The sequence below is a fragment of the Sus scrofa genome, chromosome 3 (genome assembly GCF_000003025.6).
Source record: "Sus scrofa isolate TJ Tabasco breed Duroc chromosome 3, Sscrofa11.1, whole genome shotgun sequence".
Classification (NCBI taxonomy): Eukaryota; Metazoa; Chordata; class Mammalia; order Artiodactyla; family Suidae; genus Sus; species Sus scrofa.
Genome location: NC_010445.4, coordinates 85805628 through 85822703, shown reverse-complemented (window position 1 = coordinate 85822703; position 17076 = coordinate 85805628). Strand labels below are relative to the sequence as shown.

Below are 17076 nucleotides of genomic sequence, written 5' to 3'. Positions count from 1 at the left end.
GGGTTAAGGATGAGGCATTGCTTTGAGCTATGGTGTAGGTCGCAAACACGGTTCAGATTCCACGTTGCTGTGGCTCTGCCACAGGCCGGTGGCTACAGCTCCAATTAGACCCCTAGCCTGGAAATCTCCATGTGCCACAGGAAAGACAAAAAGACAAAAAAAAAAAAAAAAAAGATACATCATTTTTAAAAATTTCGTTAAAACTACTGAAATATTCCACAAAGTTCAATTTTAATACAAGGATTATTTTAATAAAAGTTCCTGCCGCACTATTCACAATAGCCAGGACATGGAAACAACCCAAATGTCCATCGACAGATGATTGGATTCAGAAGATGTGGTATATATACATAATAGAATACTACTCAGCCATAAAAAAGAACGACATAAAGCAACATGGATGGAACTAGAGAATCTCATACTGAGTGAAATGAGCCAGAAAGACAAAGACAAATACCATATGATATCACTTATAACTGGAATCTAATATCCAGCACAAATGAACATCTCCACAGAAAAGAAAATCATGGACTTGGAAAATAGACTTGTGGCTGCCTGATGGGAGAGGGAGGGAGTGGGAGGGATCGGGAGCTTGGGGTTATCAGACACAACTTAAAATAGATTTACAAGGAGATCCTGCTGGGTAGCATTGAGAACTATATCTAGATACTCATGTTGCAACAGAACAAAGGGTGGGGGGAAAAATGTAATGTATACATGTAAGGATAACTTGATCCCCTTGCTGTACAATGGGAAAATTTTAAAAAATATATGGTTTTGTTATAATGAAAAAATAAATTAAAAAAAAAAAGTTCCAATTACTGGTCTTCTCCTGTTCCTACTATTAAATTTTTCTTTAATTATAACACTGTTAAAATTATCTATTTATTATTCAGCTTCCTATTTTAATTCAAAATATTCATGTCTACCTCTAGTGGCAATAAAGAGATTATAGCTTCATAAAGAAGAAAGAAAGAACTCTATTCCATCTTATCCGCCCATTACTGTGGTCTAACTTTGGCCCTAAATCACCATTCAGAATTGCAATCTCCAAATCTCAAATTCTTTTTTTTTTGTCTTTTTGCCATTTCTTGGGCCGCTCCCGTGGCAAATGGAGGTTTCCAGGCTAGGGGTCTAATCGGAGCTGTAGCTGCCAGCCTACGCCAGGGACACAGCAGCACAGGATCTGAGCCGCGTCTGCAACCTACACCACAGCTCACAGCAACGCCGGATCGTTAACCCACTGAGCAAGGGCAGGGATCGAACCCGCAACCTCATGGTTCCTAGTCGGATTCATTAACCACTGCGCCACGACGGGAACTCCCCAAATCTCAAATTCTTAGAGTCCCCTCTGACCTCAACATCCCATACCACTGTCTCACTACTTCATTCCTTTAAAACCTACTTTTTTTTTTGCTTTTTGCCTTTTCTAGGGCCGATTCTGCGGCATATGGAGATTCCCAGGCTAGGGGTCTAATCGGAGCCGTAGCCACCCGCCTACACCAGAGCCATAGCAATTCGGTATCGAGCCATGTCTGCAACCTACACCAACAGCTCACGGCAACGCCGGATCATTAACCCACTGAGCAACAAGGCCAGGGATCGAACCCGCAACTTCATGGTTCCTAGTTAGATTCGTTAACCACTGCACCACGACGGGAACCCCCCTACTCTTTCTTCATCATTATGCAAACTCTAGTCTATCAGCCTCCCCCTGACAACACTCACTTTCCTCCTTACTTCAACGTTCACACTCCATTCATTTCAGCTACTCACCTGAGAAGGTTCCTCAAGCTCCTACCCAACATTTACATATCAATCCCTAATTCTGAATAAACTCCACAGATGTTTTAGCCAGTTTTTGAGTGCTAAGCATCACTGGCTAAATTATTCAACCATGGTGAATGGCTCCACTACAAATGTGTGGTTTCCAAATCTCAAATAAGCCATCACCCTGCATGACAATACTCGTATTCATCTTTAACTGACTCCCTTTGTGATTTCCTCCCAGCAGCCTTGTGAAATTTTCCACTTTCCTCAAACCTCCAGCCTTTCAATGGTACTGTTTCCTAGGATATGTCTTTGGCCTTCTTGTGTATTTTTTTCCTGACACCAAAATCCTTAGTTTCTATTACAAACTTAAAAGTTAATTCACACATCCCTATCTCTCTTTTAAACCTTTCTCTTGAGCTCCAGACCTATGCATACCCACCTGCCCACAAGATATATCTCACTGCTCACCAGACATTCCAAAACAAACTCAAAATTATTTTCTACACTTCCCCTCCCCTCAACTTTTCATAATCCAACTTTAATTGTTCTCAGCTTTATTCATGAACAATTACTTTGATTAAAACAATCCATACAGCGGGAAAAAAATAAAATTAAAAACAAACAAACAACAATCCACCGCTGTATAGCACTGGGAACTATATCTAGTCACTTGTGAAGGAGCATGATGGAGGATAATGTGAGAAAAAGAATGTATATATGTATGCCTGACGGGGCCACTCTGCTTGCTATTCAGTAGAAAATTGACAGAACACTGTAAACCAACTATAATGGAAAAAATAAAACTCATTTAAAAAAAAAAAAAAAACAGGAGGCCCCTTCATGGTGCAAAGGTTAACAATCCCAACTGAGATTCACGAGAATGTGGGTTCAATCCCTAGACTCGCTCCGGTAGGTTTAAGGATTCAGTGTTGCTGTGAGCTGTGGTGTTGGTCACAGACATTGCTCTTATCTGACGTTGCTGTGGCTGTGGTGTAAGTCAGCAGCTGTAGCTCCAATTCGACCCCTAGCCTGGGAACTTCCATATCCCAAGAGTACAGCCCTAAAAACCAAAAAAAAAAAAACAACCCAAACCGAAGTTTCCGTAGTGGCGCAGCAGAAATGAATTCAACTAGGAACCATGACGTTGCAGGTGTGATCCCTGGCCTCACTCAGTGGGTTAAGGATCCAGCGTTGCCGTGACCTGTGGTATACATCACAGACACAGCTCAGATCTGGCGTTGCTGTGGCTGTGGCATAGGCTGGCAGCTGTAGCTCTGGTTAGACCTCTATCCTGGGAACCTCCATATGCCGTGGGTGTGGCCCTAAAAAGCAAAAACATAAAAATTTAAATTAAAAAAAAAAACAGCCTTAGCAAAGGGAAAATTATAAATTCCTAGGAAAGGTTACACAGGGGACTTTAATTGTACATATAATAACAAGTGTGACAAAAGTTAAGGCTGTAAAGCTTTATGCTAAGATTACAATGTTTATTATTCTATACCCTCTGGTCTTTTATGGATGCTTGAATGTTGCACAATAAAAATATATTTAGGAGTTCCCGTCGTGGCGCAGTGGTTAACGAATCCGACTAGGAACCATGAGGTTGCGGGTTAGATCCCTGCCCTTGCTCAACGGGTTAACGATCTGGCATTGCCGTGAGCTGTGGTGTAGGTTGCAGACGCGGCTCGGATCCCGCGTTGCTGTGGCTCTGGCGTAGGCCGGTGGCTACAGCTCCGATTGGACCCCTAGCCTGGGAACCTCCACATGCCGCGGGAGCGGCCCAAGAAATAGCAATAACAACAACAACAACAACAAAAGACAAACGACGACAAAAATATATATATATATATATATATATTTAAATATTTAAAAAAAAATCCAAGATGCTTTTCAAGGTCACCTGGTATAAACCTCATCATTTCTATCTAAGTGGTAAAACAATACACATTCTTAAGCCTTTGGCACATTTGGAAGCAATCAGATTGCCAGTGCATGCTTTGTTTCACCTTTGGTTGAAAATCTGAAAGGATATATATCTTTTCTTTGTGAATTCTGGGTATCTTGTTGTATTTTTCCTTTAAGCAAAGAAGGATCCTGGCTCTTCTAGGTATTTTCATGTTTGGTCATTTCTTTTTTTTTTTTTTTTTTTTGTCTTTTTGCCTTTTCCAGGGCCACACCTGTGGTATACAGAGGTTCCCAGGCTAGGGGTCGAATTGGAGCTGTAGCCACCAGCCTACGCCAGAGCCACAGCAACCTGGGATCTGAGCAGTGTTTGTGACATACATCACAGCTCATGGCAATGTCAGATCCTTAGCCCACTAATCAGGGCCAGGGATTGAACCCGCAACTTCATGGTTCCTAGTCGGATTCATTAACCACTGAACCATGACGGGAACTCCTATTTGGTCATTTCTACTTTCCCACTATGAATATATCAGCCTGCTAACCAAAATTATATAATGTTTAATTTTATGTGTTAACTTGGCTGGACTACAGTGCCCAGATATTCGGTCAAATATTATTCTGGATGTTCTGTGACGGTGTTTTCTGGATGGGATTTACATTTAAATCAGTGGATTTTGAGTAAAGCACATTACCCTCCATAATGCGTTTGTTTGTTTGTTTGTTTTTTAAAATCTGGTAGGTATGTGGCTCATCAGTAACGAACCCAACCAATATCCATGAGGACATGGGTTCAACCACTGGCCTCACTCAGTGGGTTAAGGATCCCACATTGCCTTGAGCTGTGGTGTAGGTCACAAATGCTGCTCAGATCCTGCATTGCTGTAGCTGTGGTGTAGGCCAGCAGCTGTATCTCTGATTCAACCCCGAGCCTAGGAACTTCCATTTACCATGGGTGCAGCATTAAAAAGACCAAAAAAACAAAACAAAAAACAAAAACAAAAACAAACAAAAAAAAACCCAACAGTTAACAGTTATTGAGCACTTACTATATGCTTAGCACTGTGCACAAATCATCCTATTTGCTTCTTGTGATAACCCTGTGGTTCTCTTTTTATACTGCTTATAAGTGAGAAAACTGAGAAGTGAAATGATACCAAAAGAGATCAAACAAAACCAAGATGTGAAAGACCATGACTTGTTTGGGGAAATATAAATAGGCAGATATGATACAGCACAGGATAACAATAATGACAAATACCAGCATTGAGCATACAATGGTCAATGAAAGAGAAAACAGATAACTATCTCTGCCTTAGCGACATTACGCCTACTCCAAGGAAATATTATCTCCCATCTTAGAGATGTAGGAACTGAGATTTAGAGATGTATTTTAAATAAATTGTTTAAAGTCGCACTGTGTGTGTGTGTGTGTGTGTGTGTGTGTGTGTGTAGTAAACCAAGCCTGATTCCAAGTCCAAATTCATTTCACTTTACCACCTAGCCTATTATTCACTTATTCAGCAGAAGTATATCAAGAACCTACTGTGTGTCAAGCACTGTATTAGGAACAGAAAGCTTAAAGACATAGTGCTTGGCTTCAAGAAATTCACAGGTTAGTCAGTAGAGTCACGCATACCAAGAACTGCTATTACTGAGGTATATACAGGGTCCTATAGAAGCACAAAAAGGAGTACTTAGGATGGGCCAGGGAATAGCAGAGAAGTTAAAGAAAGCAATAGCAAGGAGGTGAAACTATGTTCTAAGGAAGGAAAGAGTGTGTAGAAAAGCACAGAGACATATGGGAACACAGTGTATCTTTGGGAACTGTAAATTTGCTCAATCTTAGGCTATGCCCTGAGGATTGGTGCTATGCAAAGATGGAAACAGAGAATCTGGCAGAAGCCAGACCTTGAAGGAGTCTAAATGCTCAAGAAATGTGTCTACCCTGAAGGGAGAAGAAAGCTGCTGAACCATTTTAAAGATTAGGAGTAACATGATTAAATCTGATTTAGCAAGTTTCATATGATCACAGATGAGAAGACAACTTGACGGGAGGCAAGCCAAAGGTAAGGAGTCCAGTCAGGGGCTACTGCATTAATGCCAGAGTCAGGAACACATCTGAGCAATGTTTAGGGAGGCAAATCACAAAGCCTGAGTGTATTTTTAAAGAAGCAAAATAAAAACAAAACTAAACAAAAATGGTATGACAGAGAGCATACAAAAATTCAGAGTCAATACCATACTTGGTAAGACAACTTATATATTTTATAAGCCATTTTAGGGTTATTATAGTCATGAAGTTAGCATAATCTATTTTCTTTTTAGCACAATCTATTTTTGAATCTTAAGCACGAATAGAACTAAGGAACACTTCTCTGTCAACGTCCTCTATTAAAAGGCTTCTTTAGGCACACTTTATGAAGCTGCTTCTCAGGAAATACATAAGCAGAAGTTAGATGACCATGTGTCATATAAAAATGATTTTCATAGTAGATAAAGAAATGCCATAAAAAGCATATCACAATTACTACATAATTCAAGTACAGATCTCTATAGCCATCTAATGGGGCTGAATCATAGAGAGTAATTTCAATATTGTTTTGATACCATTAATAATTTTCTTGGTATTCAAAACCCAACATATCCATATTTTCAAGTGCTTAGGTAATATGAATAAGATTATGAAATAAAATGTCACAAGTTCCTTAAAAATTCACAGCAAGTAATATTCTAAATTGGTTACCAAACTGCATGTCATCTCAAACAAGAATACAATTATTTCCACTTCACTGTCACCAAGCCCTATATCTGAAAACTGGCATTGAGGAAAAAAAGATTTGATTTGAAGTAGGAAAATGCCCTGCAGCATGCAGAAGAGCTGGCCCATCATTCCAGATCTCTAAATAAGCTTCCCCTTCCCATTAGTTAAAGAGGAATGATGCCATGTAACAAGCTCTTACAGAGATTCTTTGATTCAAGAAGCTACTCAATGAAATCCAAGATTCATCTCTGAATACAGTGAATCCCAAAATCAAAGAAGACTCCGAAATTATAATGCAGAGTCAGTAAACTGGCATGAAGTCAGCTACTTCAGGTTCTAAGTCAAAAATGACAAATCCAGAGTCATTAATCAATATTCTTAATAAACACTTTAGATGAAAAAAAAAAAAAAAAAAAACCCTCTACCATAAGGATCCTATAACAAAATTCTATGTCACATCTGAAAGCAGGAATATATGACTGGCAGGGCAAAAAATATAATTTTGAATATAAAAACAGATTTCCACTTCTGGCCAAGATGGAGTAACAGGAACCAAATTTACCCTCCTGCCTGAAACAACTGGGAAGGAAAAAAAAAGTTAAAAATACACAAAGCATTTTTTTCCACAACAATGAACATCAGGCAACAAAGGGCAGTAGATTCTTGATAAATGGGAAACATACAAGTTAAGTCCTACAACTGCCCCAGCTTATAGCCTTGAAAGAGTTTCTAGGCCACAGAACAGGAATGGGAACCTAGGCAGAGCAAAAGGTGGTCTCCCTGAGGTTGAAGAGACACAGCAAGGTAACTATCACATAAAAGCAGAGTACCTAGGAGAGCTGCACAGAAAGACGCAGAGATCTGCAGAGGGTATCCCTCAAGTCTTCCGCTGAGTACTTATCAGTACATGCATGTGTATAGTTTAAACTACCCACAGACAGTGAAAGTACCACTAAAAAGGCTTAGAGGGAATACCACCCAGAGCTCACATAGTTCCAGGAATAGTTCCTGTTCCCACCAGCTCTGGCTGAGTACTCTGGCAGAGTACTCAGAAGGGTTTTTTGTCTCAAGAGTACAACAAAGACAAAGTGGTACTGCCTAACACAACTTAAAAGCAAGATCTGAAAAGATCACTGTTTCCAAATAACTTAACTGCATTCCAGAACAAAGCTCAAGAATAATTTTTAATGGAATGCAAAAATATCCTGTACCCAACAACAAGGTAAAATTTCAAATGTATGGCATCTAATCAAAAATTACCAGGCAAAAAGCAAGAAAATACAATCCACAATGAGAAGAAAAATTGATCAAAACCAACCAAGAAATGGCACAGACAGTATTAGTAGACATGAACATTAAGCCAGTTGTTATTGTATTCTATATGTTCAAGAAGCTAGAGAAAAGACAAAGCATAAAAGCTATAGACATGGAAGATATAAGAAAGACTGAATTTCTAGAGATGAAACTATAATATCTTAAATGAAAGATACACTAGATGGAATTAACATCAGATTAAACATTACAGAAAATAGATGAATGAATTCAGCAAGATTATCCAAAATGAAAAAAAAGGCTGAAAAAAACTGAACAATGTATCAGTGAGCAATAAGCAGCCTTATGCATATGTAACTGGACTTCCAAAAGGAGGAAAGGGAGAAAAAACAGATAGAGAGACAGATAGATAAATAGGTATTTAAAGAAATAATAGGAAAATATTTTTACAAATTTGATTAAAAACAACAAACTCACCGATCCAAGAAGCTCAATGAATTCCAAGCATAAAGATGAAGAAAAATGAAGATGAAGAAAAACACAAAGTTTCATTTACGAAGGGTTCTCACTTGCAAATTCTATAACCAAATGTAATCTAGAAGTTACTTAGACTGAAGCTAACTTCTAGGTTAACTTACTGGGTAGTTTCAATCGATGATTTAATAGAGTATATTTAATCAAATATTAATTTGAGCAAAATGCTTAGTAGAAATCTTAGTGATTTCAAAATTTGCAAAATACAGTTTTTAAAATAATGTATCTTTTGTTGTCCTATTAGGTAAACAATTTGGTAATAAAATAAATATGTGCCGATCTTAGTAAGTTTCTTTCTAAAGCTAAAGTATACGTCTTTCTTTTTTTTTTCTTAATTTTCTCTTTAATTTATATAGGTCATTCAGATCAGAATTAGGACAATGAGAAAACTTTTTTTTTTTTTTTTTTTTAAAGAAACTGAGAGGTGGAACTGAAAACAGAAGCAGATTTGAGGTTTGGAATGGAGCTAGTCCTCCCGAAAAAACAACCTGGCAACCACTATTTTGGAACACCAACACTTTCAAAATATACACACATATATATTTTAAGTATAAAACTAAACTCAAAGTAGAAATAAGCTAAAGTGTCTGTTTTTAGCATCTCGTCTAACTATTCAGGATTCAAAAAAATCTAAGTATTTTTGGAAAAAGAATCATTCCAATAAAAACCATTAAAGGGTAAAATGTAATGCATTTTCCTACTTTTGTGAACACACCTGTATTTTTGGGGGGTTCTGCACACAAATACGAAATTTTCTGTCTAAAAACAAACAAGAAAAGAGACATAGGAGAACAAGTTCTGAGTATCTACTGTAATGGCTACCCTTCCTGTCATTTGTGTTCCCTAAAACAGAAGTCAGTTTAATTATTCTACCATTTTGCTTGGGAAATTGTGGGATATTTCAAAGATTAAAAATAGTTCCATGAAAGAGCTGCCCAAAATACATTTATTATCCCTGGAAATAATTAATGTCTACATTCCCTTTTCCCTTTCTTAAGAAAAAAGCACATACACATATACATTTAGATAACATATTTCTTTGGATGCCTATACAAATAAAACACTTTTGGAAAACATGTAGTAGTATAATTCTTTCCCATAAAATCAACATAAATCTGAAAAACAGCAAACAAATCTCTTTGAGCATATAGAGTACAAGTCTCTTTGAGAACACAGACTGAGAAGTTACCAATGGAAGAGTTATTTATGGATTTGACATAACCCTTCTAAGTAAAAAATCTAAAAAAAACGAATACCAAAAAAGTATAGAATTTATAATTTTATATGTTAGGTTATTATCTATTAACGGTAAACTTATTCTCTGGCAACAATTATTCATTAGTAATACACTAAATTCCCACATACACAAAACATATGAATGTCTTAAAATTGAAAGTTCCAAGCTACTCTTGTAATCAGATTGTATTCAAGAGTAATAGGCTAAATATATATTTGAGCACAACTACAATATTCACTACACTGATATGCTGAGAATACATGTATGCTACAATACCTATGATAAAAACGGAGTTTTTGTTTCTTTGATCCAGCTACCAATGTCATTTTGATATTCAATTGCCACCCCAAAAACACTTTATTATTTTAAATCGATATCATAAACATAAAAGACAAAGATCTGCCTACTAAATCATTAGCTAGTTGTCACCAAGATTTCAACCACCTGCATTTCAAAACCAGCTCTAAGAATACCTTAAGATGACCTCTCAAATATTAATCTAATAATTCACACAATAAATCACCTAATCACATTAGTTATTATATGCATATAAATTACTTGCTACAGCAACAGTCCTCACCAATCAGAACTGTTGTCTGAAATTCTCTCCTCCGAAATCTGTTATTACTTCATCAGTTTCAAAATTTGAGCCATTTATTTTTAGACACAAAGGTTAATAAGAAACATTTCTGCACCAAATGCACATAACTTCACAGTAAAGGCTTTTTCCCCCCTTAGGAAACTATTCTAATTCTCCTCCTCATTTTACCAAATTATCAAAGAGGACACAACGTGGTTTGGATTTCAGCACTGAAGACAATAAGTGACAATGCACGATTTGCAGAAGGGAAAATTAAAGTTTCACAATTTTAACAGGCATAATTACTGGTTGTGATAAATGGGCTGGGCGTAAGATTACTACTCCTTTCAAGGTCCAATTCTAAAAACCACCTGAATTTTTCCGTCCAAAGAACTAAATTAGGATCTTAAAATACAAAGTCTCTAAGTTCACAGTATGCCATTTAAAAAAAAAAAAAAAGAATTGTCTAGAAAGAAAAAAAGAAGAACACTTACATTTGGAGCATAACTTGGTTCAAGAATACCCCATCCACCAAAGCCACATATTCGTCCAGGTTGGTCACATTTCCTGCAGCCAGAGGTCCAAACGTTTTAACCTAGAACAGAATGATGATCATCACGACACGAACGCCCACCTCCATCTCTGCAGGCACAAATAATGCAGCTAAATACACAAAAAATAACGCCCCACTTACCCAAGTGACCAAGGGACTGGTCATGAACTGCTCCAGAAGGGGAGTAAAAATCTCGTTCTCCATTTTACAGATAATGTACTTGAAAAAAGGAACTATCACAAAAATAAGCCTAAGGAATTGGTCACTAAACGCTAAAGTGAGTAGAAATCAATTAAAGTCCATTTTGGCATAGGATGAAAATCCCATCGTGGAGGGGAGAAAAACTCTCCCACCTCAAAAAACACCCCAGGGGGAACCGAGCTGAAATCCTGGTAAGCGGATTCGATAGCAACCACGAGCGGTAGCCTGCGCTGGAAATGTCTGTACCGGGCGAGGAGGGGCAGAGAAAAGGCATCTGGAGGAGGAGGAAGGGAGAAGGGGCTGGAACAGCAAGACAAAAAGCCCGTCAAGGTTGCCCAGCTCCTGGAGGAGCCAGACCTGCGAGGCTGCCCCCAATGAATTAATCCCAGTGTGGGATAAATGAAATCTCACGTTAGATACTACGTTAAAGGTTCTTAGCTGCCGCCAGGCTCGACCTCCGCGTTCTCCTCAACACGTTCCACCCACCAGTGGGCATGGAGCCGCTTTGACCCTCAGAGCCTCCCCAGCCCGCAGCCCCTCACCAACGACAGGCAGGGCTCGCCCCTTCCCCCCGAGCACACACCATCCTTTCGCCGACCCTGAGCCTTGCCGCCTGCCCCCTTCCCCTCCCGGGGGTGGGGGCTTGAATGTGTGTCCCTAAGCCCCCAGTTTCCCGAGCCCTGCCAGCCTTTTCAGCGCGCCTCTGGGAAGCCCTGGCACAAAATCACCGCCGCGCTCCAGCCTCCTCCTCCGCCCTCTCTGGAGGAGCCGGAGTAACGGCCTCAGAACCGCAGTGCCGCATCACACCCCGCTCCTCGCCTACCAACCAGCGCCGCCAGCCCGCCGTCAAAGAGAGCGAGTGCTCCTTCCGCGCCCATATCCTTCCGCCGGCTCCCCGCCCCTCCCGCGCCGCAGCCTCTGGATTGTGGGAGAAGAAAAACCGCTGCATGAGCGCGCTCCCGAGCGCGCGCACCCCGGCCCGGCCCCCGCCGCCGCCCAGATCCTGGCGGCGGGCGCGGCGTGGACGCGCGCTCGCTGCAGCTGCTGCGGCGGCCCGGGCCTCGCGCGCTCCCAGGACGGTTGCCAGGGCCTGGGGGGCGGGGATGGGGAAGGCTGAGGAAGGGGTCTCTGTCTGCTAGCTCGTTCTGCCTAATTATGGTTTATTTCCTCCCTGAGTGCCTTCTTTGATGTGTGAAGGAAAGGGAACGAAATCCCTCCCTTTTAAACATGAGGGATGCAGACAGCTTTTTTCGGACAGTTAGATTTGATCTGTTAAGCGTGATCTCTCCAGCAAAACGGAATAGGAAAACTCACTGCAGTAAATCGCAAACGACGGACCTGAGCTGGAAAGTTAGTGGGTTGTTTTTTTTTGTTTTGTTTTTTTTTCCTTTTTTCTTCTCCTAAACACACACACACAAAAACAAAAAACCAGTCCACGAAAGCAGGCATGCTCTTCAAAGTTGCAAGTGCATGTAGTAGGATTTCAAATAACCAAAGTCTTAAAACGTGTTGATATTTCCTGACTGGTGCAAACGTGATTCAGACATTGTTGTTTGACTATTTGGTGATTGAAAAAAATCCAAACAAAATCAAGAGCTACTAAGAGGAAACATTTGGAAGTCATCCAATTTGGGTGACAAATAAACAGATTACATATTTGTCATAAATCTCAATGCTGTGCACGACTAGAACCATCAAAGTAATTTTAACAGTTCCCCAGCAAAATCAAGTGTTACTCCTCATTTTGAAGGAAAATAAATATCTTTTCCCTGGGACAAAATGTCATGTAAAACAATTTTTTTGAGAAAAAATATATTATAGTTTTCAACGTGTGCCGTTTACATTTACATAAATATCTGCTTTGAATACTTATATTTTAAATTAGCAGTAAAAATGTTTTTGTCATAACACTAAATTAAGAACAGCACAATTTCTTAATTAGGTTGTTAAGAGCCTGGGCTCTAGAGTCTTCCTGCCGGATTCAAATCCAGGCTCAGATACTTAACAGCTGTGTGAGCATAGGCATGTCTCTGAACCTCTCTGAGATTCATTTCCTTCATGTGTAAAGCAGGGTTAAATTAATAGAGTTAAATTAAGTGGCAACTTACAGTAAGTGCTTTGTAATTGTTATTGGTGGGTTTTTTTTAATCATTTTTGCACTCAAATTAAAAATCTTGAGGAAAAAACTTGAAATGCAACCTCTCTTACTTCAGTTGCAGGAGAAAGAATCTTGCTTTAGAAAGCAGGGAAATGTCCTTCTCAAATCATCTTAATTAAAATGAGGATACATTCATGTGACACTTAGCTAGGTGGTATTCAGAGTAGAATCTTACATTGCCCTGGCCTACCCATGACTTGGGTCATCCTGGTTGCTAGCAATCTTTTCCTTCTGCTCTTGATGACTCTTTCTTAATCACAATCCTTTATTTGGAAACATAGACCAAGAGTGAGCAGGCACCAAGAAGGAAGTATTGATTTCAGGAAGAGTCTGATGCCCAACATGTCCACTTTTCTTTGTAATCCCTCAGAAGCTCAACTAAACAACATGGAAGTGTTCATGCCTGTAGTGTGGTTTATCTGCAGACAAACCAGAACTTCTTCATTCATTAAAAAAAAAAAAAAAAAAAACCATCAGGTTTAACACCAAGTCCAAGTTAAGTGCATTTGGGGCAGCAGTGACTGAAGAGTCAGCACAGGAGTTGTATGTTAAAATGTCATTTCTTGCCCTCTTTACATTTAGTAGCTAACCCTCACAGAAATCTGGATTCCCCTTTAGAACCAGATGGCCCCAGATGCTTCCTGGTCTATCTTTAGGCTTTACACACACACACACACACACACACACACACACACACACACTCTCCCTCTCTCTCCCTCTCTCTCTCTCTCTCTCTCTCTCTCTCTCTCTCTCTCTCAACAAAGAAACATGAGGAGTTAATTGTAAAAACAGGAAGCTTTAGACCAGACTGAGGTCTGGAGTAACTTATTTGAAAACCTATGAATTCACAATTCCCTAGTTCAACAGCAGCCTTAGAAATTCTCTATGATCTCTCAAGAGGACAATCAGGAAACTTCTCTGTCTGGTAAAAGAGGAATTGTACATTATACACAGTTTAATGGTCTTTGGATTGCAACATCCTGTAATATTAAATCCAAAAGTTTCCTCCTATCCTCTTTTCACTTTGGAAGAGAGTTCTCAAGATTTCTTCAAGGTACTTTTGTTTTGTGCTTAATAGTCATTTGTCCTGAATTTATCCTTTCTTAAAATGTTAAATTTCCCAGGAAAGGACTTTGGAAAAATCATGCCCACCTGGTTAGGATCTCAGTTATTAGCTCCAGTTTCTTCTAATAAGAAAGTAAATGGTTGGAATGAACCATGATGCAATTTAGGAATCACTAGAGAATGATTCTTCCCAGTGTATTTTAATTGAGACTTCCCTGCAGATTGCACTTACATAACACTACCTGTAGGCCCAAAACAGCAATGTTTACCTCCATTTTGATTTATGTTACAGGAAGTGAGAGACTCACCCTGAACCAGAATCTTATAAATATTTGCAAAGCTAATCATATCCATAAGTTAGTATAATAAAAACAATGCAAATACAGCAGCAGAATGGCACTATTGTTAGTAATAGCCCCAAATGGAAACAACCACAATGTCCATCAACTGATAATTGAATAAATTAAAGGTGGTATAGCTGTACAATGGAATATTATTTGGCAGTAAAAAAGAATGAAATACTGACACATGCTACAACATGGATGCTACATTATGCTATATTAAAGAAGCCTGTCACATATTATATGACTACATTTATATGAAATATGCAGAAGAAATAAATCTATAGAGACAGAAAGTGGGTTAGTATTTGTCTCAGTCTGGAGAGGATGAGAGGAAATGGGATTCATGGGTTTAGGGGTATGGGTTTCTTTTTGAGAAAATAAAACTATTCTAAGTTTGTGGTGATGCCGAGTTCCCGTCATGGTTCAGTGGTTAATGAACCCGACTAGGAACCATGAGGTTGCAGGTTCGATCCCTGGCCTCGCTTAGTGAGTTAAGGATCCGGTGTTGCCTTGAGGTGTGGTGTAGGTTGAAGACATAGCTTGCATCTGGTGTTGCTGTGGCTGTGGAGTAAGCCGGCCGCTACAGCTCTGATTCAACCCCTAGCCTGGGAACCTCCATATGCTGTAGGTGCGGCCCTTAAAAAAAAAAAAAAAAAAAAAAAAAGGCTAGGTTTGTAGTGATGGATACACAATTCTGTGAATATACTAAAAGTCATTAAATTTGACCCCTAAAGTGGCTGAATTTGTCAATTATTTCTTTTAAAAAAACTTTTTTTTTTTTTTAAGGGCATCACCTGAGGCATATGGAAGTTCCCAGGCTAGGTGGGTCAAATTGGAGCTGCAGGTGCCAGCCTACACCCCAACCACAGCCATAGCAATGTGGAATCAGAGCCGCATCTGCAACTTAATGAGCATCTGCTCATTAACCCACTGAGCGAGGGCAGGGATCAAACGCACATCCTCATGGATACTAGTCAGGTTCGTTACCACTGAACCAAAACTGGAACTCCAAAAAAGCTATTTTTAAAAAAGAATAGCACCACTGCTTCATGAATCTTTAAAAGAAATGCCACACTATCAAGAAATCAGTCAGTCAGTATGTCAGGGTCTTCTTTTAACCATGGTGACCAGTTTAAATGCCTAACGACTGGCAAGAGCTCAGAGATGAGCAACTTCTAAGACTTACTCTAGTTAACTAATGACCTAGAGAAAGCATTAGCTGGAGATTACAGCTTGCCAGTGAATTTGAAGAACTAAAAAGACACTGGGATCATAAAATACACGGCTTTCAAGACAGATTTTTCCTAAGTCTATCTGATCTTTTTCTCAGAAAAAAGCATGGAGGAATACATAAATATCATGTAATCTTTTATTTCTCAGACTGGGTGTGTCTTCAATAGCTAAACTGTTTTTCATTTGTTATCATTTTATGGAAATCTTGTAGAAAGCCACTACAATTGTCTAAGCGTTACCGAACACAAATTTACCTTTCATTTAAAAAAGTCATTCACACTTAACCTAAATGATTATGTTGTGCTTTTACTATAGTGATGTATTCAGAGGCTCTTGAGAAGTGCGAAGGTATTTGACGTATATTCCCAGGTCCTAGACAAATATGTTTTGAGTTTTTGTTTTCCTTGAATAGTTTTCCTATCTTCTCTCCTGGCTCTCAGTTTTTATTGCTGAAAATACCTAGATGATCAATCCCCATTTGAGGAATTCTCTTGTGGTTCAGGGGACTAAGGATCTGGCATTGTCACTGCAGTGGCTTGGGTTGCTGCTGTGACATGGGTTCAGGCCCTGACCTAGGAAATTCCACATTCTGTGGGCATGGTGAAAAGAAAAAAAAAAAGAGTGTCTTTTAAAGGTAAAAAAAGTCACTCTTCCATTCTGGCTATAAGCCTCTATGATCGACTCATTTATACCCTAGAGTCATATATTAGTAATACCTACTTAGAACATAGTCTATGTCAGAACATACGATGGAACATTAATAAATGGACAAAAACTTCATGTGGCAGGCACTATCTTCACAGTGAAAAGAAGACCAGAAATATAATTGATAAATTATATACCCTGACACAAAAGCTTAAGATTGTCTAATAAAAGAAACACAAACTGGCTATTCTTGGGCATAATAATACCATTTTTAGGGCATCATTTGAATTTGCCACATAGCATTTCCTTTTAGGTAAATCAGCAAGTAAGTTTCCACATAAGATACCACAGGGGCTTTTAGGCTACTAAAAAAAGGGGCTACCTGTGCCCAAGAAGCTACTGATGATGGAGGGAATTGACGACTGCTATGCCTCTGCCAGGGGCTGCACTGCCACCTTGGGCAACTTTGCCAAGGCCACCTTTGATGCCATTTCCAATATGTACAGCTATCCCACTCCTGATCTCTGGAAAGAGACAGTGTTCACCAAGTCTCCTTATCAGGAATTCACTGATACCAGACTCATATCAGAGTTTCCGTGCAGAGGACCCATACTCCAGCTGTGGCCACCTCATAGTTTTATATGAGAAAAATAAAATGAGTGAAGCGGAAAAGGGGAGGGCTAAAACAAATACATCTATTTATAGAAAATGGAGATCTGGTTCAATATCAAAAAATAAAAATTAAAAATGAGGAAATATGAAGACATTTTATTTCCTCCTGTTCAATGGTAGTAAGAAGATGTATAAAAATGATA

At 39.2% G+C, this 17076-nt stretch overlaps 1 protein-coding gene across 7 annotated transcripts in view; it reads right to left on the bottom strand.

Annotated features, from left to right (window-relative positions):
- The window catches only part of CCDC88A (coiled-coil domain containing 88A), a 160120-nt gene extending 148459 nt beyond the window's left edge, over positions 1–11661 (bottom strand). For all 7 annotated transcript variants that reach the window (XR_002342712.1, XR_002342714.1, XR_002342713.1 and 4 more), the window contains exons 1-2: positions 10757–11661; positions 10557–10657 (exon numbers count right to left, since the gene is read on the bottom strand). Coding sequence is in view for 4 of the 7 variants with exons in the window: in XM_021087519.1 (XP_020943178.1) it covers positions 10557–10657; positions 10757–10819 (164 nt within the window). In the remaining 3 variants the exon portion in view is untranslated. The remainder of the gene's footprint in view (positions 1–10556; positions 10658–10756) is intronic.